Source organism: Scyliorhinus canicula, chromosome 11 (genome assembly GCF_902713615.1).
Source record: "Scyliorhinus canicula chromosome 11, sScyCan1.1, whole genome shotgun sequence".
NCBI classification, from domain to species: Eukaryota; Metazoa; Chordata; class Chondrichthyes; order Carcharhiniformes; family Scyliorhinidae; genus Scyliorhinus; species Scyliorhinus canicula.
Window position 1 is genome coordinate 120,383,219 of NC_052156.1, and position 27,475 is coordinate 120,410,693.

Genomic DNA, 27,475 nt, shown 5'->3' on the forward strand with positions numbered 1-27,475 from the left:
ATGTGCTAGGCTCGGGCTTATCCAATTTAAGGTCGTTCACCGGGCCCATATGACGGTGGCTCGGATGAGCAAATTTTTCGGGATAGAGGACAAATGCGCTAGGTGCGCGAGAGGACCAGCGAACCATGTTCACATGTTTTGGGCATGCCCTAAGCTGAGGGGGTACTGGGAGGGATTTGCGGGGGTCATGTCCCAGGTGCTAAAAACAAGGGTGGTGATGAGTCCAGGGGTGGCAATTTTTGGGGTTTCGGAAGACCCGGGCGTCCAGGGGGAGAAAGAGGCCGATGTGTTGGCCTTTGCTTCCCTGATAGCCCGGCGACGAATATTATTGGCGTGGAGGGACTCAAAGCCCCCGAAGACTGAGTGGTGGCTTGCGGACATGTCGAGTTTCCTGGGGATGGAAGAAATTAAGTTCGCCTTGAGGGGATCTGTGCAGGGGTTCACCCGGAGGTGGCAACCATTTATTGACTTCTTTGCGGGAGAGTGAGCGTCAGCAGGGGGGTGGGTGGGGGGGAGGGGGGGGGTAGAGTAGAGTAGGAGGGAAAATATGGCGGGTAGTACCGGTGGGAGGGGAGCGGGCTTGTGCAATATGTTACGATGGAAGTATTGAAAGTACGTGGATGTTTGCACATTTTTGCCTTTTTTGCTTTCTTTCTGATGATGTCTGTAACTGTTTATAAAGCCAAAAACTACCTCAATAAAATTGTTTATTTAAAAAAAATAAAAAATAATAATCATGAAACTGGCGTGGTGGCTGCGGAGAGGGGGGGCGGGGAACAGTGGCCAGCACCGCCTACTTCACCGACATTCATGCCGCTGGCCGAGGGGCTTCTGTCAGGGCTGGGGGAAGTAGTGGGAAGTGGCCAGGAGGTGTGCGTGGGGTCGGGGTGGATGGGACGCGCTCCAGCCCAACCAGTGCTATCTTTTCGGCTGCGATCGCTGTACGTGTGTGGGTGGTGTATAGTCCATGCGTGGCTGCAGCTTGTTAGCCCTGCAGGTGTCCACCATGGATGTGACGATTCCCGCAGTGTTTTCCGTGTGTTCTGCTGGCGTTCCATGCGGCGCCGGTGCTAGTCCCTCACCGGTAGCGGAATCGGCGTGGGTATGGTGCTGATTTTTCTGGCTTGGAACTCCATCTTTCCTCCATTAGTGTCAGCACTTAGACGAAGGATGGAGAATCCAGCCTCTTATATTCATAATAAATGTATTGGATATCTTGCAAATCCCTGATTTCCATTGCCCTACCTTTGGCCTTCAGCTGCATCGTCCCCAAGATCTGAAATACTCTTTCTAAACTTTCTCCAAGTTACCATTCTCGATTATGACATTTATTAAAACATTATCTTTTTTATTTAATTACCTTTTCTGAGTTACAAAGCCAGGGATCAGAGTGTGGATCAGAGGCGAACCCCTAATCCAGCTAATTGCCTGCTCCAAAAACCAATTAAAATTGAATCCAATCTCATGGTCCCCACAAGAGAGACATACCAAATCTGAGCCAAAAGGCAGAGCAGGTACTACACTTGATTTTAGCCACAAGGCCAAGAAGCGATATTAAAACATATCTTTGTGGCCACCTGTCCTAATATTTCCTAATGTGATTTGGTGTGAAATATATATTTGATAACACTCTGGTGAAGCACCTTCAGCTGTCTCACTGTGTGAAAAAACATATCTAAGTGTGCCTTTGTTGCTGAATGATCATGAGGGATTCATAATATCATCCTTCTATCAGTTTTCAGATTGCAAGTTGACGGTAGATATACCCCCCCAACCCCCCACCACCCCTATTTTGAATCTCATCCTGAAACAAAGTGGCAATATGAAGAACTAATATTAAAGGATATAAACCTACCAATTAAGGCCTGGAATTAAAACTTAAGTTCTGAAATTTACAAGAATGTGAAAGAAACAAGGAAAATTGGTAATCACTCCCACTTACAGGTCAGGTACCGCCAGCTTCAATGTTGGTCTCTAATGACTTAAAACAAACTGGCTTTCTGTCATCTTTTTCTACTGTTGCATACCAGCTGACATCCACTGGTGACACGCTGCTTTAAAACAACAGTGGTGTTTTATTATATAATGCAGAATGTATGATTATTCTGTCCTTTGTTAACAGGTGCCATTGCTGTTTTCTTAAAGTGGTCCATGAGGTAAGTATGTGTGTGTACGTGTGTGTGTCTATGTAGCCACCCCTGCCCCTTTTAATTTATGAGCGATTCAAATAAAAATAACCCAGCTGACAAGCTTTCATCTTAAACAAGATAACGGTCAGTTTATTACAAAGGCTGAAAGTTACTTCGGTAAGTGTGATAAAGTAATACAGGTACAAAGATTAAAGGTGGATAAAGTTAAGAGGATACTTCAGGTCAGTCTCTGTGAGATAGAATTGTGGTTCCCATTGCTTGAATTCCTATCTTTATGAAGTGAAAGGGTTGAAACTTGAGGTTTGATTAAGCAGCTATGATAGTTTCTGCAGTTGACCAGTTGGCATTTGCTCAGGAGGCTTTAAAAAAAAAAAAATTTAGAGTACCCAATTATTATTTTTTAATTTTCCAATTAAGGGGCAATTTAGCATGGTCAATCTACCTAACCTGCACATAGAACATAGAACAGTACAGCACAGAACAGGCCCTTCGGCCCTCAATGTTGTGCCGAGCCATGATCACCCTACTCAAACCCACATATCCATCCTGTACCCGTAACCCAACAACCCCCCCCCTTAACCTTACTTTTATTAGGACACTACGGGCAATTTAGCATGGCCAATCCACCTAACCCGCACATCTTTGGACTGTGGGAGGAAACCGGAGCACCCGGAGGAAACCCACGCACACAGGGGGAGGACGTGCAGACTCCACACAGACAGTGACCCAGCCGGGAATCGAACCTGGGACCCTGGAGCTGTGAAGCATTTATGCTAACCACCATGCTACCCTGCTGCCCTGCTGCCCTCTTTGGGTTGTGGGGGTGAAACCCACGCAGACATGGGGAGAATGTGCAAACTCCACACGAACAGTGACCCAGGGCTGGGATCGAACCCGGGTCCTCAGCGCCGCAGTCCCAGTGCTATCCACTGCGCCACATGCCGCCCTTCAGGAGGCTTTTTGGGGAGAGAGGTTTCCTATTCCTCACAATGTCTGCAGTTACAGCACTTGCAAATTGCGTGGACTTATTTTTGGCAGAAACAGGAGTCGATTTTTTAATACCTTTCTCTTTGTCTTCCCTTGGCCATGAACCCTTTCTGAGGCTGTTGCTGAGAATTCTTCCTGGGTTCTGCATAAAATTTCTATTCACAGCCTGCTTTCATACAACTGTGCCCGGTTGGGAAGCGTCACCTCACCTACACCAGCAAATCCTTCTCTTTCACCCATGAAGCTGAGCGCCATTAAAAGTAAGGATGATGCAAACATTAGTGGTTTCCTCCTGATTGCGAGATACCCATTCTGCTGCCCGCTGAAAGTGCATTGGGTCGCATGGTGGCATAGTGGTTAGCGCTATGGCTTCACAGTGCCAGGGTCCCTGGTTCAATTCCCAGCTTGGGTCACTGTCCATGCAGAGTCTGCATGTTCTCCTCGTGTCTGTGTGGGTTTCCAGGTTTTCTAGTTTCCTCCCACAAGTCCCAAAAGACGTGCTATTAAGTAATTTGGGCATTCTGAATTCTCCCTCTGTGACCCGGAAAGGGGTTTTTCACAGTAACTTCATTGCAGTGTTAACGTAAGCTTACTTGTGAAAAAAAGATTATTATTATCCCTGACCTAGCTGAATGCTCTGTCTACAGTTTGCAGTTTTCAACTGTGACTTATTTCTTCCTTCTTTTCTCCCGTCTATAGCATGCTACACCAACCACCTTGATATAAAATTGCGTTAGCGTGGAGGACGTTGCAAAGGAACAAGTCCACGTGAATAATTATTTAACAGAGAAGGTCTACTTCAGCACAAGCAGTACCAAGCCAGCCAACGGTTTGGAGTCATTAGGGAATGGAGGGATGTTGTGTTTTGTAAAATGCTTTACAAAAAACATTCATTTTCTGCCCCCATGGATCAATTTTCAGATTGTGTATGTAAATACTAATTGCATTGGTCTTCCAAAATAAAGAAACAATGTTTAATAATGTAAGGACTCTCCAATATGAGCCACAGCCCTCAGCACTTGAACCCACACAAACCTGGGACACCTTTACACGCATTCAATTACAGACACCCATCTTCACCATAATATGTTTGCAGCATTTAAATCTAATGAAACAAATCAAAATGAACATATATTTATGAATGGAATAGCAGTGGAGTGTCAGCATTCAGTGCCGTGCAGTGGAGAGCTGGGGAAATAACCCATCCTCACCCATGCTGCCTACGGTGCCAGATATGCTCTGGCCTTAGCTAGGGCTACGGGCAGTGCTAAGGCCAGTAATTCTGGTGTCATGCCCCACGCACTATGCCCAGTTTTACTGTGCTAGGGCCATACGCTACTAGTTTTACAGTTTTTACGGCCCTGGTACCAGATTGGGACTGGCAGCTCAATCCCACGGTATACTGGTGCAAGCTGGTACCAGACTTACTGATTTGTCCTTTTGGGAGTTTGAAAAATTAAAATAGCTGCTATTATGTTATATGAAAGTGATCTTCCAAATAAGGCAAGTGATAATCCCAATTAGCATTCCAAATAAGGTTCCCTTATTAGCTTCAGAATTCAAAAGGGGCAACATGTTCACACCTCCAGGGGAAGCCATTGTCTGTTTGAAGACTGATTGAGTTTCAAAAGTATTTTCATGTCTTATGTCTGCCCACAATGCACTTAACGTTTTATGGAAGTCTGACTACATTGCAGTTGAAAAAGCCAAGGGCTGGATTGTCCGGTCCCCCAGCTGTGCGTTTCTCGGTGGCATGCTGTTCACTGGCGGGATTCTCTACTCCCAACTCTGATCACTGGAATTTTCCATTGAAGCCACCCCGCACCACTGTATAACCTATCGGTGGAGGTGTGCTGCCAAAGGGAACAGAGAATCCCAATGGATGGAGAATTGTGGTCCAGATGACTTATGGCAGCCATCTTTAAAGCTTCTTGTGTTTGTTTGACAGGACGATTAACATTTTTTACAATATTTATAATATCACAACTACACATTCATAAAATACAAAGTTCCAGGACTCTGAAGGAGTCCCAATATCCATCCTTGGTTGCACGACCTTACACACTTAGACAGGTCTTCAGAGCTGCATGGACAACCTGAATTATTCACTTAAAGCACATTGGCTTGAATCCACTAGCATCAGATGGCCTTTTGGGGATGGTTGGAAGCTCCACCCCATAAATTGTTGTGAAAAGATCAACCCATGGCTTTGACACAGCATATTTTCAGCTGTTCTTTCTAGTAAAATCAACCAGGCATTTCAGCACCTTAGCACATGGCTTTCCCCCACCCTGCACCCCAGATTTCTCTCAAAGCCACAAAACTAAAGAACTATGAGAAAATAAGAAGATAACAGATAAGAGCAGGAGGGGGCAACCTGAATTCACCCTTTGGGCCGACTCCTCAATTCGAGAAGGTCATGGCTAATCATTTCCCTCAAACTCACATTCCTCAAATCACGGCCGGGATTCTCCCCTACCCGGCGGGGTGGGGGTTCCCGGCGTAATGGAGTGGCGTGAACCACTCCGGCATCGGGCACCCCAAAGGTGCAGAAGTCACTCCTAATATTGAGGGGCTAGGCCCGCGCCGGAGTGGTTGGTGCTCCGCTGGCTGGCATGGAAGGCCTTTGGTGCCACGCCAGCCGGGGCCGAAGGGACTTCACCGGCCTCCGCCATGGTGAAGACTGTGGCGAAGGCAGAAGGAAAAGAGTGCCCCCACGGCACAGGCCCGCCGACCGATCGGTGGGTCCCGATCTCGGGTCAGGCCACCGTGGGGGCGCCCCCCCGGGGCCAGATCGTCCCGCGCCCCCCGCCCAGGACCCCAGAGCCCACCCGGGCCGCCTGTTTCCGCCGGTAAGGTAGGTGGTTTGATCCACGCCAGCAGGAGAGGCTTGACAGCAGCTGGACTTCAGCCCATCGCTGGCCGGAGAATCGCCGGGGTGGGGGCGCAGACCGGCAAGGAGCGATTCCCGCCCCCGCCGAATCTCTGGTGCCGGAAAATTCAGGACACAGCTGGGGGGGGGGGGGGGGGGGGGGATTGATGCCGGCCCCGGCGATTCTCCGACCCAGCGGGGGGTCGGAGAATCCCACCCGACATATCTTTTGATTCCTTTTGTATCAAAAATTCTCCGGCTGCCTTAATGGGACTGAACTCACATTCTCCAGATTACTATCCCAAACTTCTGTATTGCTAGTCTAGTGACATACTCTACTGCACCACCAGAGACTCACAAATGCATAGGGACCCATAAATGAGGTAAAGTGACCTGCAAATGGTCTCAACACTGCATTCTCAGTAAATTATAATCTGGAACATCTAGTTACTTAAAGTTTGGAGTATTGTGCTACACATTAGCTGTCAGAAAACTTGATTGAAACACACAACTTCAAAATTAGGTTAAGTGCTTCAAATAAGCAGTTCCTTTGGACCAACACAGCTAAATGATCACTAGTTGATTTTTGTTATTTTGTCGTGATTTTTTAGAAATCTACTGTCCTGAAAAATATTAGTTGCTTAATCAACTTATTTGGAACTGAAAAATGTGGTCTTATGTTTTATTTAGAAGTCAGAGCACAGGAGTGAACTTGAAGTGCGACTGCCATGAGTGATCACGAGAAGGTGTCCTTAATTTGCTTTGACTGTTCCTTAATTAAAACATGAGGATTTCCAGAGGCCAACCTTAATGCAGTACTTTACAGTGTAGTCAGTCTCTTGTGGTTCTGCTCACAGTGAGTCAGGAGACATGCTTATTTCAAAAGGAGGCGCATTAAGTAGCAAAAGGAAATCTCAATTATGCTAAAGAGCTCCCACCAACAGAAGTAGCTGGCACTTGTGAATAAATTGCAGGAAGTGAGCACTACTGACTACATGAGCACGAGGTTATCCCACTCCTAACACTACTGTTGTATTCTGTCAAGTCGAGAGAAACAGTCCTGGAAAAGCATGTCACCATCACTGCTTTTATCGGCAGCATTGCCAATGACAGCAATTATTGTAAATTAAATGGAAACTCAGATGAGCCTATAGGAGAGAAAAAACACGACTAAGTTGTCATGGACCAATCAGAAACATGCTAGACATGTCATGATCATCCATTGTTTGCAGACGCAGTTTTTCATATTGGTAATTGAACTGAACCCTAATGAAAGTGTAAGCACATTTTTGTGACACATTTTGGGAGGTCAAGTACCAGTTGATTTTTCCTCTGATGTGGGTGGATATTTTGCTGCTTTCTGCAGAAGAAACATGTACAAACTGCTAAATCTTTGACACTGCTATTTTCTTACACCATTGAAAATCATTTGGAATTTTAGGCAAAGTTTTACGGTTGCTCTGTCCACAAGACAAGAACCAGGGTAACAATCAAGAAAGTAAGAAATGAGAGTTAGCAAGAAAGCACAAACTTAAGTGGATTGAATGTAACAATTATAATCCTGCGCTCCAAGTTCATCAGTCTGTTCAAACCTTGTATCTGTATATGTTTCCAAAAGACTTGTGATTGTTCCCTGTAGGGGTGCACCTCACTCGATAACTACATTCACTTGGGTACCTCAGTAACTACAAGTTATTAATTTGCCTCTTCAGACCAACATTTTAAGATTTCTGCCACCTTCTGTTTGGTCTCTTCACTTTATAATGATGATGTGGAGATGCCGGCGTTGGACTGGGGTGAGCCCAGTAAGAAATCTTACAACACCAGGTTAAAGTCCAACAGGTTTGTTTCAAATCACTAGCTTTCAGAGATATTTGGAACTGGATCCATACTGTTCCTGCACTGGCTTAGCTAGAATGTTTCTTAGGTTACAAAGAGGCATATAATTCAAAGACATATAATTCCTGACTGTTGTTTTTGTCATATCATGAAAGGTCAGCCTAATAAGTCAATCCTCAAAGACAATACAGCCCCACATGGAGCACATTTTAAAAATATATAAATTTAGAGTACCCAATTCATTTTTTCCAGTTAAGGGACAATTTAGCATGGCCAATCCAGCTACCGTGCATATCTTTGGGTTGTGGGGGCGAAACCCACGTAAAGTCCACACGGTCAGTGACCCAGAGCTGGGACCTCGGCGCCGTGAGGCAGCAATGCTAACCACTGCACCACTGTGCTGCCCCTGCATGGGGCACATTTGACCTATTGGACCTAATCCAATGCTTTAAATTAACTTTACAATTTGTTCCATTCCTATCACTTTCTTCATCACCCTTGTAAATTTATTTTTTCCCTGTACAGATTCAGTTCTCTTTTGAAAGTTACTATTAAATCTGCATCCATCCATTTTCCAGAAAGCACATTCAAGAGGCTGATTACTTGCTGTACAAAAAAAGTCTCTGTGCCTCCCTTTCGTTATTTGACCAATTCGATAATAAATCTGCGTCCACCAGGGCCAGGGGAGTAGTGGGGAGAGCGACCAGGAGATGGATCGCCATTGCCACAGCCCACAAAGCAGCCATCTGGCTGTGCACCCCACTGGCTGTCAATGTGACCCAATAATGTGAAGAGCTCCATCGGCCATGGGTGCCCCCCAATTCCCCCAATCCCAAGGGGAAGAGCACAGCACTCTATCCTCCCCCAGACAGATAGGCACAACCATGCATCGCAAACAGGACCCACGGAACACCGTAGCTACGCTCCCAACGAATGCCCACCCCTCTCACCCAGCCCGATGGCCCTGCAAAGTGCTAGTCGGTGACACACAGTGCCCTCCCCCCAACCCGCCCAACCCACAACCAGGTGCCACGCTGCTGGCAGATAGCATATGGCCCACGAAAGGAGGACACCCTCATTAGACTGTACAGGAGGGCGCAGGACAGGGGCAGTGAAGTGTTGCGCTGGCATGGGTAGCACCAGCCACCAATACCCCATGGACGGGTGGCGGGGTTAGAGACTCCCGGTGACAGTCCCCAACGGGGCCAGGAATGCAATGAGGATGGCAGAGTGTTGAGGGAACAGCTGGGGTGGGGGGGCATTGAGCAGGGACGACACTGTAGGCAAGGCCAGCGTGAAGTCTGTTGAACCTGGATGGCCACGGGAGTACTCACCATGCTAACGTGACTGCCCTTTATCCCCTGCAGGCAATAGATTTTGGAGTTCCACCAGGGATATTTGGCATCTAACTGGCCGCAGCAGCCCTTGAGGACGCAAAGAGGCTGCACAAGCGGGTGTTGTTTGGGAGGGGCCCTGCAAAACAGGAGCCTTCCCCAGAGGAGCAGTGGACAGTTGGCGAGGCTGGAGAGCTGGCCACCCAACAGGCCGAGGAGGAGGATGGAAGGTGGACTTCGAGGACTTGCCGGACCGAGCGTGTCGCCGATGACTGCAGCTGAGCAGGGAGACCATGCGACATCTGTGCTAAATGATGGAACTGTGGGGGTATGGGGGAAAACACACGCTCCCGGTGGCTGTGACGGTTCACATGTGCATCTGTCCGGCGATGGACCGATATGCCCAGGTGGCACAATACGTCAACTTCAGTCTAGACCAAGCCCATCAGGTTGCCTGAGCAGTGGGCTTTGCCGCCATCACAGGGTGATCATCCGGGGGTGATAGATCGGACACACATCACTCTACAAGCACCAGTGCATGAGGGGGCGTCATTCATCACCGGAAGGGCTTCCTCTCAATGACTTTGCAGTTGATATGCGACCCAGTATCCAGGCAGTGTGCACAATGCTTTCATCCTGGCAAACTTGTCGGTGCCCGACACATTCGAGTCACACCCTCGGGTCAAGCATTGGCTCATGGGTGCCAGGGTTGCACCCTGCGGTCATGGCTGATGACACCTATCCGAAGGCCGCAGGCCGATGTGGAGAACCGCTATAACAAAGCCCATGCAGCCACCAGGAGTGTCACGAGTGGTGCACCGGCGTTCTCAAGTTGCGGTAGAGTTGCATGGACCACAATGGTGGGGCCTCTCAGTATAGCCCCAGCATGGTCTGCCACATCGTGGTGGCCTGCCTCGTCCTCCACAACATCATGCATGTTGGAGGAGGAGGAGGAATGGCAGGCCTCGCCCGGCAAGGAGGATGGACAGGACTTGGGGCCTGTGCAGGCACAGGAAGCCACACATGTTAGCCAGGGCTGCCTGATCGCCTTTAGCTTCACCGACTAGGGGGCCTGGCCACCGGCAGTTCAACTATCCTGCTCCATTTCCATGTACCTCCCAAAGACAATGACCCCCCCTTCCTTGCACTCCATCCCACTCAGCCCAGCATCTGCACCCTCCTCCCCATCCCCCCCCCCCCCCCCCCCCCCCCCGCCCCATGCTTCCCATCAGCTGCACCATAGGGTATTTGCTCTTGGTTGGCAGTAACAGCGGGTCTGGTCCATGAAATGGAGGAAGATGACAACCCGCTCTGCGATGAGCTCTGGTGCTCTGCATTGTTTGACAGAGTCTGACTGCCGTCCTGGTTTCACATTCCACTGTCCGCCCGGGTGATCCCTGCCTGCATGTTGGCTATTCTATGAGTGGTGGTGGGTCACTCACTGGGTCTGCTTGACCATATTGGAACTCCACATCACTGGCCTCCCACATCCTCTCCCTTCCCCACCCAGCAGATCCTCTGCACCAGCCCAGCCCATCCCTCCCACCCTTCAGATAGAGGATCAAGGCTGTTTGGAACGTTGGTAAACAGGTGTTTCTTTGTGACAGTGCTATGTACATTAACTTTACCCTAACACATTCCCATGTGCTGCAGCCAAGCCAACTTAACTTACATTTCTAATCTTACGTGTCCTAATGTGGAGGCGGCTTGCTGTCTATCCCACCCTGTGCCCTGGGTCCCCTTCAGCAGCTGCCCTCTGGAGCAACTGGGCCAGGATGGGCCCGGCGGCTTTTCAGGTGTCACAGGCGGCATGGTGCCATCCTGTTCATCAGATGTGCCAGGGCAGCTGCGGTGGGGGGAGGATTCAGAGGCACTGTGGCGCACCAGCACCTCAACTGTAAGAGTCACTAGCATGGGCCCCATCACCTCCTCCTCCCTCGGGTTGCCCAATGGCTTCCGGGCTATTCCTTGGGATGAGAGTGTGGCTGGAGCGAGCTCCTTGGGCACCACCGTCACCTGGAGCTGCCAGTCCTGGAGGCCAGCTCTTGTCTCAACCAGGGTGCTTGCAGCCATGGAGCACACGGACTGTGCCACGTCCCTTTGAAACTGTCCACGTCACTCAGCGGCTGTGTGTCTGGCTCAGGTCAGCCAGCGCCGGTCAAAGCTCTTGTTGCCCGCAACCATTACGTCACTGGGCCATGCTCTGGAGCACTGCATCAATGTCCAAGTGGTACTGATACATGGTTGCCTGTAACATGGCTACCCTATCCTGTGCCTCAGCCACCGCCCACACTGAGTAACCCAGGCCTTGGAGATCATGACCCCTTGGGGGTTCGTACCGCCACCTGATGCACCACTACATGCGTGTTGTGCGCACCAATTCCTGCCCCAAGAGCCTCTTCTCTAAAGTGCCCAACAGAGGTGAGTGCCTCTGGGATGGTGGAGGGTGTTGGTGGCGAGAAGGCGGCGTTGTCCTCGGACTTGTGCTTCGGTGTGTTGCGGGGTTGTGGCAGGGGGTGAGGGGCACCGAACGGTCCTGCTCCATCGGCAGGTGAACCGCGGGGTTGTGGGGGGTGGCGGGGAAGGAGAGACACTAGCCGCCCTGCCTCGTCAGGAGGTGCCACTGCAAGACAAAAGACAAGATACATGGTGAGATCATGGGTAGGCATGGTGTGTCTGTGGGGGGCGACTCATGTGCCATAGGGACATCGCAACGCACTTGGTTGTCCTAATGCCAACCTCCATCTCTGTGGCTGCCCGGTCTCCCATCCCACCAACCAGGTCCATCGCCCTCTGCTCCGTGATGGTGAGGGGCTATAGGTCCAGTGAGCCCCTTCTGGTCTTCTCCCACTCCCACCTGCTGTTGGCCGCTTTCTCCTGAGGGGACAGTTAATGCACAATGTGAGACACTCTCTTCGTGGGCAGCACAGGGAGTCCCCAGCTGGTGACCTGTGTGTGGGGCGCACCAGGCCATGGCGGGTGGTATGGGTGTTGGCAGGTTGGTGTGCGAGTGGACTGTTGGACGGTGGGGTTCGGTTGGCCTCGGGGGGAGGGGGTTACGGGAGTGTGGGATGGGGGTGGTACCAGGGCACAGAGGTGGTGACTCACCCAGGCTGCCCTGAGGAGGTCATGCAGCTTCTTCCTACACTGCTGTCAGCCGTCGAGGTGGGGCCCATGTGCTCCCACCCTCTGCCCAGACCCAATTGATGTCAGTGGGTGGAAGCCTTGTCCCTACCCTAGGGAACAGGGTGTCCCATCTCTCCTGCACATCATCCAGTAATATCTCAAGCTCTGCGTTCGCAAATCTCAGAGCCGCTCTCCGGGATGGCATCTTCTTGGGTGGAATTAGAGTGCGTGTGGGGTCTGGAATGCTTATATGCAGCTGTGACTTGTCAGACTCATCGAGTGCCGTTCCCAACACCAGCGAACCACATGACGGTGTGCGTTGGAAGTGCACTAGTTTCACGTGGCGCGAGTGCTGAACCTTTTGCATGTCCTGAATGATTCTGGAAGTTGCACCCCGATCGGAACCGTGGAACACCCGCCATTCAGTCCGGGCGTCAGCGCTTAGTGTCTGAAATGGAGAACCCCGCCCTGTATGTTTTCAAGAAGGAGCTAGATATTGTTCTGGCGGCTAAAGGGGTGATCCAGCAGAGGGCAGCAGAGCGGAGCTACTGATTGGCTATTCCGGGGAGATTTGCATACGTGCAGTGTGGTCAGCCTAATTTGAAGGTGCACCTGTGAAAGAGACCCGAGGAGTTCGAGTGCAAGCAAGCATCCAGCAGAGGGCAGCAGAGTGGAGTACTAATTGGCTGTTCCGGGGAGATTTGCATACGTGCAGTGCGGTCAGCCAAATTTGAAGGTGGTTTATGAAGCGGCTGTTGTCAAGTTACAATTGGTAAGTAAAATCTTTATTCTTTTCACTTATTAATTATTTGATACTATATTTGTAATCAGTTAAGGCAAAGGGTAAAAATGGCAGGAGATCCCAGACCCGTGTCATGTTCCTCGTGCGCAATGTGGGAGTTCAGGGACACGGCCGATGCCCCTGACTTCTTCATGTGCGGGAAGTGTGTCCAGCTGCAGCTCCTGTTAGACCGCATGACGGCTCTGGAGCTGCGGATGGACTCACTTCGGAGCATCCGCGATGCTGAGGAGGTCGTGGATAGCACGTTCAGTGAGTTGGTCACACCGCAGATTAGGATTGGTGACGGAGACTGGGAATGGGTGACCAAAAGGCAGAGAAAGAGCAGGAAGGCAGTGCAGGTGTCCCCTGCGGTCATCTCCCTCCAAAACAGGTATACCATTTTGGATACTGTTGGGGGAGATGACTCACCAGGGGAAGGCAGTAGTAGCCAGGCTCATTGCACCGTGGCTAGCTCTGCTGCACAGAAGGGCGGGATAAAGATTGGCAGGGCTATAGTCATAGGGGATTCAATTGTAAGGGGAGTAGACAGGTGTTTCTGTGGTCGAAAACGAGACTCCTGAATGGTATGTTGCCTCCCGGGTGATCGGGTCAAGGATGTCTCCGATCGGCTGCAGGACATACTGAAGGGGGAGGGTGAACAGCCAGTTGTCGTGGTGCATATAGGCACCAATGATATAGGTAAAAAAAGGGATGAGGTCCTACAATCAGAATTTAGGGAGTTAGGAGATAAGTTAAAAAGTTGGACCTCAAAGGTAGTAATCTCAGGATTGCTACCAGTGCCACGGGACAGAGTAGAAATTCAAGAATAGTCAGAATGAATAGGTGGCTTGAGAGATGGTGCAGGAGGGAGGGGGTTCAGATTTTTTGGGACATTGGAACCGGTTCTGGGAGCAGTGGGACCATTACCAACCGGATGGTCTACACCTGGGCAGGACTGGAACCAATGTCCTAGGGGGTGCTTTTGCTAACACTGTTGGGGAGGTTTTAAACTAATGTGGATGGGGGATGGGAACCAGATTAGGAAATTAGAGGTCAGTAAAGAAGCAGCAACTAAAGCCAGTAAGGTACGAGACAATAAACTCAATGTGACTAAGGGGAAGAGTAGACAGGGAAGAGATGATGAACGCAAAGGTGGTCTGAGGTGCATTTGTTTTAGTGCGAGAAGTGTAGCAGGTAAGGCAGATGAATTTAGGGCTTGGATCAGTACCTGGGAATATGATGCTATTGGTATTACTGAGACTTGGTTGAGGGAAGGGCAGGACTGGCAACTGAATATCCCAGGTATAGATACTTCAGGAGGGATAGAGAGGGAGGTAGAAGGGGTGGAGGAGTTGCATTACTCGTCAGAGATGATATCACAGCTGTGATTAAGGAGGGCACAATGGAGGATTCGAGCACTGTGGAAATATGGGTGGAACTGAGAAATAGGAAGGGTGCAGTAACATTGTTGGGACTTTACTACAGGCCTCCCAAAAGCAGACAGATTATAGAAAAATGTAGGAGCAATAGGGTGGTTGTGATGGGAGATTTTAACTTCCCCAACATTGAATGGGATTCGTGTAGTGTTGGAGGCGTAGATGGAGCAGAGTTTGTAAGGAGCATCCAGGAGAGTTTTTTAGAGCAGTATGTAAATAGTCCAACTCGGGAAGGGGGCCATACTGGACCTGGTATTGGGGAATGATCCCGGCCAGGTGGTTGATGTTTCAGTCGGTAATTACTTTGGGAATAGCGATCACAATTCCGTAAGTTTTAGAATACTCATGGACAAGGACAAGAGGGGTCCGAAAGGAAGAGTACTAAATTGGGGAAAGGCAGAGTATAACAAAATTCTGCAGGAGCTAGGGAATGTGGATTGGGAGCAGCTGTTTAAGGGTAAATCCACATTTGAAATGTGGAAGTCTTTTAAGGAAAGGTTGATTAGAGTGCAGGACAGACATGTTCCTGTGAAAATTAAAGATAGAAATGGCAAGATTAGGGAACCATGGATGACGGGTGAAATTGTGAGACTAGCTAAGATGAAAAAGGAAGCATACATAGGATCGAGGCAACTCAAACCTGATGAAGCTTTGGAGGAATATCGGGAAAGTAGGACGAATCTCAAACGCGCAATAAACAGGGCTAAAAGGGGTCATGAAATATCTTTGGCTAACAGGGTTAAGGAAAATCCCAAAGCATTTTATTCGTATGTAAGGAGCAAGAGGGTAACTAGAGAAAGGATTGGCCCACTTAAAGACAAAAGAGGGAAGTTATGCGTGGACTCAAGAGGAAATGGGTGAGATTCTTAATGAGTACTTTGCATCGGTATTCACAAAGGAGAGGGACAAGACGGATGTTGAGGCTAGGGATGGATGTTTAAATACTCTCGGTCAAGTTGTCATATGGAAGGGGGAAGTTTTGGGTATTCTAAAAGACATTAAGGTGGACAAATCCCCAGGACCGGATGGGATCTATCCCAGGTTACTGAGGGAAGCGAGGGTCGAAATAACTGGGGCCTTAACAGATATCTTTGCAGCATCCTTGAGAACGGGAGAGGTCCCGGAGGGCTGGAGATTTGCTAATGTTGTCCCTTTATTTAAGAAGGGTAGCAGGGATAATCCAGGGAATTATAGACCTGTGAGATTGACGTCAGTGGTAGGCAAACTGTTGGAGAAGATACTGAGGGACAGGATCTATTCAAATCTGGAAGAAAATAGACTTATCAGCGATAGGCAGCATGGTTTTGTGCAGGGAAGGTCATGTCTTACAAACCTAATAGAATTCTTTGAGGAAGTTACAAAGTTAATTGATGAGGGAAGGGCTGTAGATGTCGTATACATGGACTTTAGTAAGGTGTTTGATAAGGTTTCCCATCGCAGGTTGATGGAAAAAGTGAAGTCGTATGGGGTTCAGGATGTACTAGCTAGATGGATAAAGAACTGGCTGGGCAACAGGAGACAGAGAGTAGTGGTGGAAGGGAGTGTCTCAAAATGGAGAAGGGTGACTAGTGGTGTTCCACAGGGATCCGTGCTCGGACCACTGTTGTTTGTGATCTACATAAATGACCTGGAGGAAGGTATAGGTGGTCTGATTAGCAAGTTTGCAGATGATACTAAGATTGGTGGAGTTGCAGATAGCGAGGAGGACTGTCAGAGAATACAACAAAATATAGATAGATTGGAGAGTTGGGCAGAGAAATGGCAGATGGAGTTCAATCCAGGCAAATGCGAGGTGATGCATTTTGGAAGATCAAATTCAAGAGCGGACTATATGGTCAATGGAAGGGTCTTGGGGAAAATTGATGTGCAGAGAGATCTGGGAGTTCAGGTCCATTGTACCCTGAAGGTGGCAACGCAGGTTAATAGAGTGGTCAAGAAGGCATACAGCAAACTTGCCTTCATCGGACGGGGTATTGAGTACAAGAGTTGGCAGGTCATGTTACAGTTGTATAGGACTTTGGTTCGGCCACATTTGGAATACTGCGTGCAGTCCTGGTCGCCACATTACCAGAAGGATGTGGATGCCCTGGAGAGGGTGCAGAGGATGTTGCCTGGTATGGAGGGTTCTAGCTATGAAGAAAGGTTGAGTAGATTAGGATTGTTTTCGTTTGAAAGACCGAGGTTGAGGGGGGCCTGATTGAGGTCTACAAAATTATGAGAGGTATGGACAGGATGGATAGCAACAAGCTTTTCCCAAGAGTGGGGGTGTCAGTTACAAGGGGTCACGGTTTCAAGGTGAGAGGGGGAAAGTTTAAGGGAGATGTGTGTGGAACGTTTTTTACGCAGAGGGTGGTGGGTGCCTGGAACGCTTTACCAGCGGAGATGGTAGAGGCGGGCACGATAGCATCATTTAAGAAGCATCTGGACAGGTATATGAATGGGCGGGAACAGAGGGAAATAGACCTTGGAAAATAGGAGACAGGTTTAGATAAAGGATCTGGATCGGCGCAGGCTGGGAGGGCCGAAGGGCCTGTTCCTGTGCTGTAATTTTCTTTGTTCTTTTTTTCTTTGTTCTTTGAAAGGATCGAGGGGGGACGCAGGAATAGTTTACTGAGTTGGACTATTAGCTGTGCTCATGATGAATGGCAGAGCAGACTCGAAGGACTCAATGATCTATTCATCCTGGTTTCAGTTTAAAGGGATTTATTTTTTCTGTCTGGATTTAATTGGAAGTATTCCCCCTTTAAAAGTGTGGCAGGCAGTGTGATGCTGTCATTATGTCCAGAGGTGATGAGGTCATAGTGGCAGCACGGTAGCACAAGTGGATAGCACTGTGGCTTCACAATGCCAGGGTCCCAGGTTCGATTCCCCGCTGGCTCACTGTCTGTGTGGAGTCTGCATGTTCGCCACATGTCTGGGTGGGTTTCCTCCGGGTGCTCCGGTTTCCTCCCACAGTCCAAAGACATGCAGGTTAGGTGGATTGGCCATGATAAATTGCCCTTAGTGACCAAAATAAAGGTTAGATGGGGTTATTAGGTTACGGGGATAGGGTGGAAGTGAGGGCTTAAGTGGGTCTGTGCAGACTCGATGGGCCGAATGGCCTCCTTCTGCACTGTATGTTCTATGTTCTAGTGCAACCAGGAGCAGTTATTCTGTGTGGAGTCTGGCTTCTGATCATCCTTTTGTACATGCGAGGAACATTTTTTTTTCTGCATTTTCAAGTTCCCACCCCATTTGAAACAAAACTTAATTTTTAACCCATTATATTACTGCACATTGTAAGAATGCTGTGGGCTTTGTTTTTTCAGAGAGTTCTCCAATGTACTCTTCCTTACAGTACAGATATTGTAAACTTAATTTTTCAAATTATTTGCTGCTGGTACTGTATGTACCTGAGGAACTGTTGTGGAGTTCTGCTTTTGAAAGAATTATTTGCTACATAAGGGCACGATTCACCCAGCGAGGGCATGATCCAGATTGCGCTGGGCGTCACGGGCCACGTGACTCGCCCGCGGTTTGAGGCCCAGTGCGATGCCCAATTTGCGCGCCAGATTGCCACCAACGTGGTGGGAAAACCGTGCTCATTATCAATTTTACTTTGGGATAGGTAATAGTTGAAAGCAACAAAGTAGTAACAACAAACAACAGACTACAGACCAGCTCTTGTGAACTGATTGGAAATGACACTTATCAAAAATTAACCAGTCATTCCAAATAACATTCAAACTTTAAGGGATTTGATTTCCTCATTTAGTGTACTGTTTAAACCGGTTAAGGAGTGTTAAAATGATACACTTAAAGTATTTTACACTAAAGTGTTAAGGGTTGCAAATTCAAAAAGAAATTAAACCACTAAATATGCTGGTTTGCAAACATATTGTCTATTCTCTGTATGATTTATCACAACTATATTTTGATTTTCAGAATTCCAAAAGTTCATCTGGCAAAGAATATAATTTTCACTCAAATCAAAGCAAATGATGAAAATAGAGCAGTTGCACAAGGCGTGGGTTAAAATCATTAATATAAAATTGGTTTAGAAATATTCGGTGTGACTTTTATCTGCTGTGAGAAAATAATAATGAATTTCAGAGCATAATTTTGTGGTGACCCAGATGCCTGGCTTATGCGTGCAAAGATGGATGATTAAGATGCAGTGTTGTTTGGTAAAGTACTTTTCTTGATATTTTATTCAATTTGAAAGTAAAGATATGCAGGATGATCACTTACAAAAAAAACAATAACATATCCAATCCAGTTCTGCCTTGTTGGCAGATGTGACAGTTCTTAATAGACACATTAGTAAAAACAAGCTGTTAACCAATATTTATCGAACTAATGTGGTTGTAATGCCAATTTAGGGCATCGATACTAAGGAGTTTAAGTTTCAGGGAATATCATTGATGCAGTTGAGGAGATCTTCTGCCATTCGGCTAAAGTAAGTTTTGTGCTATCTCCAAAATGATTCAACTCAGGTTTTTCAAATGTCAGAGTGGCACAGGCACAAGGCAATTGTTCTAAATAATTGAGTCCATGATAGAATTTCCTCTTCCACAGCTGTGACAGGAGGTAACCGGCTCCATCCGGTGGATGCCTTAATTTTATTGTAGCCACCATTTGAGTGACTTGTCTGTCCTTTTTATTTATCCCCCTTCTCCTCCCCAAAATGTTGGAACAAGACCACTCAATTCATATCTACTCTTGAAAAGAAAAAGGAACAAAAAATTCCTCGGGCACATTAGCCACCACCAGTTCGTCGCGATGTTGTGAAAATGCTGGAGAGGTTAGCAAAACAAACCGTTACTTTTGTGTTATCTTGATTTATTATCTTAATATCCAGTCTGGCATTGCGGCTGAAGTTGAGACTGGCAATTATAGATGCTGGCAATAGTCAGCAACATTGGTGCTAGTTTGACAAGCAGAATGTGCAGCGGAGTCAGGAGAGGACAATCTGGTACATTATTATGGCTGTACAAGGGAAGTATTTGTTACATTTGGCAGGAGGCACTCTACCTTAGAGTGTCCTTAGCACTTGTTTGGGTGAAAAGGGGAAACATTTGCTTCTCTCACAATAGCTGAAAGTTTGACGATCTCATAAAAAGGGAAGAACACAGAGCCCTTGTTCAACAACAAAAAAATAAAATGCATGAATTTTATTTTGGCATTTTGTGGAGGGTTTTATTTTTGCCATTTATTTTAATTGGGCTATTTCCCTTGATGACATTCCATAACACACAAAAGATCTGGATTACTGAGCACAATTCTGTAATCAGTTTTTTTTGTTGGATTCTGTGTCACGAATATGAATTAAGTTCTGGAAAGAAAAAGTTCAATGCGGCGAGAAAGCACATTTCCCACTGGGCCGAGAGAAATTATATTTTGCTGATTTAAAAGAAAAAGGTTAATTCCCAAAAGCAAAGCAAGATACAGAAACTGGAAATCTTAAATAAAAACTGAAAATACTGCAATTATGCAGCAGGCCAGGCAATATCTGTGGAGAGAGAGAAAATCGTTCATGTTTCCAGTTGATAATCTTTTCATCAACGAGCCCCAGTGATAGATCATCAAACTGAATTATAACTTTGTTTTTCTCTCCACAGATGCTGTCTGACCTGCTGAGTATTTCCAGAATTTTCTATTTGGTAATGACCAAAAGTCTTGCTAGATTTCTGGAGTCATAATTGCCAATATTTAACAATTCAAAACCTGGCTTCACTGTGTGGGTTGTGCTGTTAAGGGGAGGTGCATAGATTATGGCTTGACCATTGCTGAAAAAAGACATCTTGTTGAAGCTTTCATTTTGCACTCATCAGGACAGTCACAAGAATACCAATGTCAAGGGGAACAACATTATACTGTTTGAGAAGAGACTCTGACTGGTAGAGGTGTTGCCATGCCCAAATAGAGTCCACTTGACAACCAAGTGGCACTTTCTTCTCATATTGCAAAAAGCTGTTGTTTCCCCTGACATTGCCCTGATGAGAGACAAATGAAAAGCTTCAACAAAATATCTTTGTTCAGCAATACCCAAGCTCTGTTGCGATGAATGTAGGAATTTTGGATATATTGTATTATATGTGTTTGGTGCAGTACCGGTTTAAAGCTTGGGTTAATGTGTGGATGACTGCTGCAGTAGTGTTTTTTTAAATCCTGGTTTGCAAGACAGCTAATCTTTTTGGCAACAGAACTCTTGTTCTGTGCTGTACTGTTCTATAAGAGGTGCTATTAAAGCATCATAAAAACTTGGGCTAATGGATTTTGTTTAGATTTTAAGTTGATTCCCTGTGGAGTAGTTAATTAGACACATTGTGTGCATGTGGTAAGATAATGTAGTTAATGGGAGGAGCTAGAGTGTCAGAATTTTTTCAGTAAATCAGTTTGGTTTTAGAGTGGGATGTGAACAGAAGTTAATAATAATAACCTTTATTATTGCCGCAATGAAGTTCCTGTGAAAATCCCCTCGTTACCAGATTTCGACACCTGTTCAGGTACACAGAGGGAGAAGTCAGAATGTCCAATTCATCTAACAGCACATCTTTTGGGACTTGTGGGAGGAAACTGGAACACCCGGAGGAAACTCACAGAGACACGAGGAGAACGTGCAGACTTTGCACAGGCAGTGACCCAAGCCGGAATCGAACCTGAGACCTGGCGCTGTGAAGCAACAGTGTTAACCATTGTGGTACCATGCCACCCATAAGCAACTGTGTTTGATATAGTTCCATTAAAGACTGTCTGTGGAAAAATCAGCAGTTTCTTTCCAAATAGTTCAGAGAGTGAATGTTGTAGCTGGAAAGCAAGCTGAAACAAACACAGAAATACAGTAAAGTAGATCCTGCTTCAAAGCAGACTCAAAGTGGAGTTTCAAGACATCTCTGAACAGCAAGTATCCTCGAGTGCTAACTGTATTTAAAAGTGATTGGGTTCTGAGATGGTTCTGTTATTTTAGTGGAAGTAAAGATAGCAGTTAAGGGTCATTGTGTCACTATATTGATTAGCATTGTTTATGGGATAATTGCAAGCTATTTTCTTATGTGGTGTTAAAGGTATTTTAATACTGTGTTGGAAATAATGTTGTTTTAATATACCGTATCCTTATTTTGCATGAACCCACTCCTGGAGCAAGGTATCCTTTTCTCACAGTCTTACAAAATTAAAATAAAATATTGGGGTTTCTGTCCAGTAACCTAGCTACTGTTGGGGTCTGGTCGGGTATTGTAATATTGTACTACAAATGACATGATAAGCCTTTAAGTGCATTTACATATGTTAGCATCATAATAATTTGGCAACCATTGAAATATAACTTCAGTCTTTAACAATCATCCAGTTTTCTGTAACCAAAAAGGAAAATGCTGGAAAATCTCAGCAGGGCTGGCAGCATCTGTAGGGAGAGAGAAAAGCTAACATTTTGAGTCCAGATGACCCTTTGTCAAAGCTAAATGACATAGAAAGTGGGAGATATTTATTCTGCAGGGTGAGGGAATGAAAGGTGAGTCATAGCCACAGAAACCAAAGGAAAAGAATGCTAATGGCAGTCCCCAGAGAATAAAAGGTGAGAAAGGACAAATAGCAGAGAGTTTTCTGTAATATTTATCAGATATAGAATGACATTGTGTGATTCATTCCCCATCTTTGAGATCATGCTCTGTTCTCCTGTTTGATTGTACTTTGTCACTTAATATACACAAAGAGCAAGATGTAAAAGAAGTTTGCAAGATTATTGTGTGTTAGCATTAATTAAGAAAACCAATGTACAAGTCTATTAGTGCTAATGGACTATTAACATCTAAAAACGTAAAAAAAGTAAATATCAACTATATTTAATTTATTTTTTTACTCAGTGTTAAAATAACAGTATGTAATACTTCTGCAGATAGACAATATAAGATTTCATGAAAACAGTCTGTACGATAGTGTGTAAAAAGTATATAGCAATATATTTGGTGTTAAACATTCAGAGCACAATAGATTCTGAAAATCACTATTCAACAAGACTACCCAAACTGTACTTAATTACAAGATTTGAATTGGTACATGCCTCTTTAACATAAACTAGTCACTGTCAATAGGACACTGTAACTTCTTAAAACTTTTCAAATCGTAATTTTTAGAAACATATATAAAGATAAACATAATTGTTAATTTCAGAACGATTACCAAAATCCCATTTGCTTACAAATTTTTATGATTATGAAGGATAAAATGAAGCTAAAATATGTTTTAAAAAAAAGACTGCTTTTAGTAACACAAATCCTGGTAACATATTCCCAACCAAATTAGCGGACCCAATTTCACATTGGGTTAGGGTTAGGGTTAGTGGCTCAATAAGAACTGTAGAAACTTTCAAATGTACACTGTATTACCCTTGAAGTATACCACAGCAGTAAGGTGACAGCCAGGGCTATCTATTATTATGTAGAGTGTTGATTTTACAATACGTTTGACAGCCAGGCTTTGTTTCCCCCATATTCGTCGCACAATGCTTTTTAAGGAGGGGGGAGGGGCAACGTAATACTTATTTCTCTTCAATTGCAATGATTTTCCCTGTGTTGGCAAAATGCGCTAACTAGTGACTAACTAGTGCTACTACTGCACTTTCAAAGCTGCCAATTATTGCAACAGCCTGAAAGTGTCACAAAGCAATTCCACTTTTATGAATGCTCATCGAAGTGAAGCGTACTTGGTCCCACCATCCCCAGTGAAGTTGGGCATAAAAGGTTTGTATCACAGCTAAATCTAATTTAAAAAAAATACAATTCTTTTAACATTACAAAAAGGGATTTGGCGCACTTTAGGTGGCAAAAATGTAATTTAGTGACAGTGAGAAGAATACAAAATCCAACAAACATTTAATCATTATGAGAACACAATTTTCATCCTTTCATTTTTCAAAGTAATTTGGATTTTTTTGGTACTAAACATGTTAAAGTTTCTGTCTTCCTGTATTCGGATGTACATATATATAACATTAAGAAATGTAGTTAGTCCATTTTAAAAAAAAAGTTTTTTTCCAGTGAGTGATTTACAGTTACAGAGCAAATGTTTATCACATTTATTCTACCTTCGCTCTGCAAATCCACCCTATGTACTTTGTTTGTTATTGAAACAATAATGTTCAAAATTTCCATACAAATGCAAAATAGTAATTAAACTAGCAGTAACTTTCCACTCACCGTGAAAAAATTAAAAAGCAACTACCGTGTTGGCACAAAAAAGGTTTCAAAAACACGTCACGTTTTTCAATATCGAAAGGCATAATGCAAAAAAGTCATTTTAGTATTTGCTGAGAATTTAAGGCCATTTTGTACTGAATTTAATCGAGCACATTACTCACAAAAGAGTGCATTTCTCTTCCAAAACTGTACATGCAGGTAGGGGCACGTGCTGTAAGATTTGAACAAGCGTGTTACAAATTAATGGACAGCTTAATAAACAAGAGCCTGAGCACACGATCACATGTCTGTGCAGTTACTATTCTGGCACATTCACCTGATACATATAGGCTTGCACACCATTGGCATTGCGTAGTGCAGTGGTTCTCAAACTTTTCCAGGACTTTTTCCAATCAAACAGTTCTCAGCTTGTTGCTCCCTAAAAGGTCATGGATCAAACTGTAAAACCTACATTGTCAACATTTGTCTTATTTTCCAGTCATTTCTCTGTTTTTCTTTCTTTTTTCATTTTCTGCATTTTCCCCCTCCTGGATTGTAGCATTTGCACTGTCACGTGAGGGAATGAAAAGGGTGACCAATTGTGAGTCGGTTGGGAGATGATCATACATTGGAGTTGCAATTGCAAGTATCGGGTAGTGATCATTAGTAAGCAGTGGTGGATTAGGAATCAGGCCCATTTCCAAATCCCTGCTGGATCATGTGCCCCAGAGTTTGAGAATCACTGGTGTACTGGGATAGCTAGCACCCCCCACCCCTCCCCCCCGATCTGAGTTCATCATCAACAAATAGAGGTGCAACAAACAAGCAAAATCACAATTATTTCAATATTTAAAACTGTTTCCAGGAAGTATATGTTTGTAAAAATGGTTCCATTGTAAAAAGAATTAACATGTAAACATTCAAAGAAAAAGAACTGCACATTCTCAATTATTTACAGCTGCTGAGGACTTCAACTCCAATTAGTTTCCAAACAAACTTTCACCATCCCCCTGTTAGAACTATTTTATAAAAAGCATCATTTTGTTTTTCAGAAATGTCCACAATTTTCACTGTTCCAAAGGCAATAATTCAGGGGGGCACAGACGTTCTCTTCCCTTCCCCCTTAGAAGAATCAGTTGTTTACTTCACGCAACCTCTCTCTAGCATTTGCCTGACAAACGGTATCCTTGACATCATGCAATCCGAAGCCCAGCAGACACTCTTGGATTCTTTCTGAGTGGCGAGTTGACAACATCCATGCGTCTCTGCGGTGCCACCTGATTAAAAACAACAGCTGGCTCGGCCACTCAAAATGGTTCAGGTCATCAGTGATACCTGGGAATGCTTGAATCACCCTCTGTTAAAGCTGTGTTTGGAAAGGGTAACCTGGAGGGGTATATGGAGGTGGAGCAGGAGAAGGCTTGATTCCTCTTGATTTCATATACGAGAGAAACTGCTCTGGAATCTCAGCTAAGACATCCTTCGCAAGTCGAGCCATGCTCAGCACATGGTTTCCAGTTCTGTCAACGTAGTCTCGGAAAGGCACAAACTGAAAAAAAAAATGTTTCATTCCAAACAATTGTAATTGTAAAATACTGAGGAATGGCACAAGCTTACTGAAAAACAATGTTAAGAGCTAAGGAAGTTAATTACTGTTGATCTGACAAGCAATTTTTCCTATCATCGATATCTGAAAAGTGAATAATCCAGAACATTCCAGCTAGAAAAATAAAAAGGATTATTTCCTTCTCCCAGAAGGTGTTATACTAAGTGCCACCAAAACCAAAAATTCTTGACACACCAAATTGTTATGAATATTTTGATCGAAAAACATTTTATCCAGCAGTCAGATCCTGACATATTATTTATCACTCCACATAATTTACTCTTAACAATTGCACAAATAAATAGCCAATGTAAATTAAATTATCACTGCACAAATGCAACACCACCATGACAAAAGCTCATCGCAAAGCATCTACAACTGGTTTGCTTAGGCGACAAGGTTTAAAAACATGCAATAGAACTCGTGAACTTAGGAACTTAACTAGGTAAAATTGGACACGAAGGGTCTGATTTAACGTGCAGAATGTGCACTTTCTCATTCAGCGTCATGTGCCATTTTGATAGGCCATTGCCTGTGTAAATAACTGGTCTAATGCTTATCCCAGATCCCTTTCAGATATTGGATTGTGACTGACTGTGGAATGTGCTATGCAAGCTACAAATGGCAGCCTGACACTGTCAGTAAACAGGTATGTAAAAAATGTACTCCTGGTTCGACACTATACTATGGGCTGCTGGCAGCTATTGCTAACCTCCCCCATCCCAATCTGTATCCATTCACCCTGGGCTGACCCGGTTACAGGGACCTCGCTGGTTAATCTTAACCCTCTTTGCAACCAGTGCACCCTCTATTGGGGCACAACTGGCATCCCAAGTCATATGCTGCTGAGGCACGAGGGCCAATTTCAAGAGATCCCTTTGTTCGCATCTTCTTCAGCATGGCAGTTCATAATTGATGTTGGGCTTGGAAGGAAAAGCAATGTCTTGGGCATGTTGCTTCAATTTGGAACCCAGCACAAGTTGAATTGGTCAATGACCAATCATTAACTGGAAAGAAGTGATCTGTGAGTTATGTGGTGAATTTAACTTGAAGAGATATTCATCATCATAGCCTCAAAATAAGGGGAAGTAGATTTAGGGCTGAGCTTAGGAGGAACTTCTTCACCCAAAGGGTTGTGAATCTGTGGAATTCCTTGCCCAGTGAAGCAGCTGAGGTTCCTTTATTAAATGTTTTTAAGAGAAAGATAGATAGTTTTTTGAAGAATAAAGGGATTAAGGGTTATGGTGTTCGGGCCAGAAAGTGGAACTCAGTCCAAAAAAGATCAGCCATGATCTCATTGAATGGCGGAGCAGGCTCGAGGGGCCAGATGTCCTACTCCTGCTCCTAGTTCTTATGTTCTTATCATGGTTGGGTATGACAAATCTTCATATAGTATCGTGAAAAACCACATAAATTACCGCTTTTAAAAAATGCTCCTCTACATACTGCTGTCCTGCTGTTGTGCCCAGTGCTTTTCCATTGACTTTCAGCAATCTTCCTAGGCACCATGGACCATCAGGTCACATGGTTAAAAATTCAGCATAAACCCTGATAAAGTTCTGGAGTGGTCTATGTGGTAGATTTATGGACGATGGGCGGAATTCTCCGCGCTAGCGATAAATCGGGAAGGCCGTCGTGAACTTGCCCGAGTTTCACGACAACCTCGGAGGCCGCTCCTCTCACTTTATTCACCCCCACCCGGGGGGCTAGGAGCGGCGCTCCGTAACTCTCGGCCGCCGGGCCTTGACGCTTTCGTCAAGGTGGCGCGCCGAGAATGACGCGACGTCAGCCGCGCATGCGCAGGTTGGCCGGCTCCAACCCGCGCATGCGGGCTGACGTCACAACGGCTGACGGCTCCAACCTGCGCATGCACGGTTGCCGTCTTCCCCTCCGCTGCCCCGCAAGATGTGGCGGCTTGATCTTGCTGGGCGGCAGAGGGGAAAGAGTGCGTCGCTTTGAGACGCTGGTCCGACGATCGGTGGGCACCGATCGCGGGCCAGTCCCCTCCCGAGCACGCTCATGGTGCTCACTCCCCTCTCCGCCCCCACAAGCTTCAAACGAGCATTTGGCGCCCATGTTCACGACGGCAGCGACCCGGTGTGGCTGCCGGCGTCATGAACCGGTCGGGAACGGCAGGCCGCTCGGCCCATATGGGCCGGAGCATCGCCGGTCGCCGTGAAAAACGGCGA

General features: G+C 45.8%; 1 protein-coding gene and 1 pseudogene across 4 annotated transcripts in view; both read right to left on the reverse strand.

The window, feature by feature from the left end:
• Positions 1 to 1,387: 1,387 nt before the first annotated feature.
• LOC119974052 lies at positions 1,388 to 1,553 on the reverse strand (annotated as a pseudogene).
• Positions 1,554 to 22,347: 20,794 nt separating this feature from the next.
• LOC119973336 (copine-8) overlaps positions 22,348 to 27,475 on the reverse strand; it is a 449,311-nt gene continuing 444,183 nt past the window's right edge. For 2 of the 4 annotated variants that reach the window (XM_038811212.1, XM_038811215.1), the window contains one exon: positions 22,348 to 25,229. In XM_038811212.1, coding sequence (XP_038667140.1) covers positions 25,041 to 25,229 — 189 coding nt within the window. In that variant the 3' untranslated portion in view covers positions 22,348 to 25,040. The remainder of the gene's footprint in view (positions 25,230 to 27,475) is intronic. The other 2 variants (XM_038811214.1, XM_038811213.1) reach the window with 1 other exon arrangement.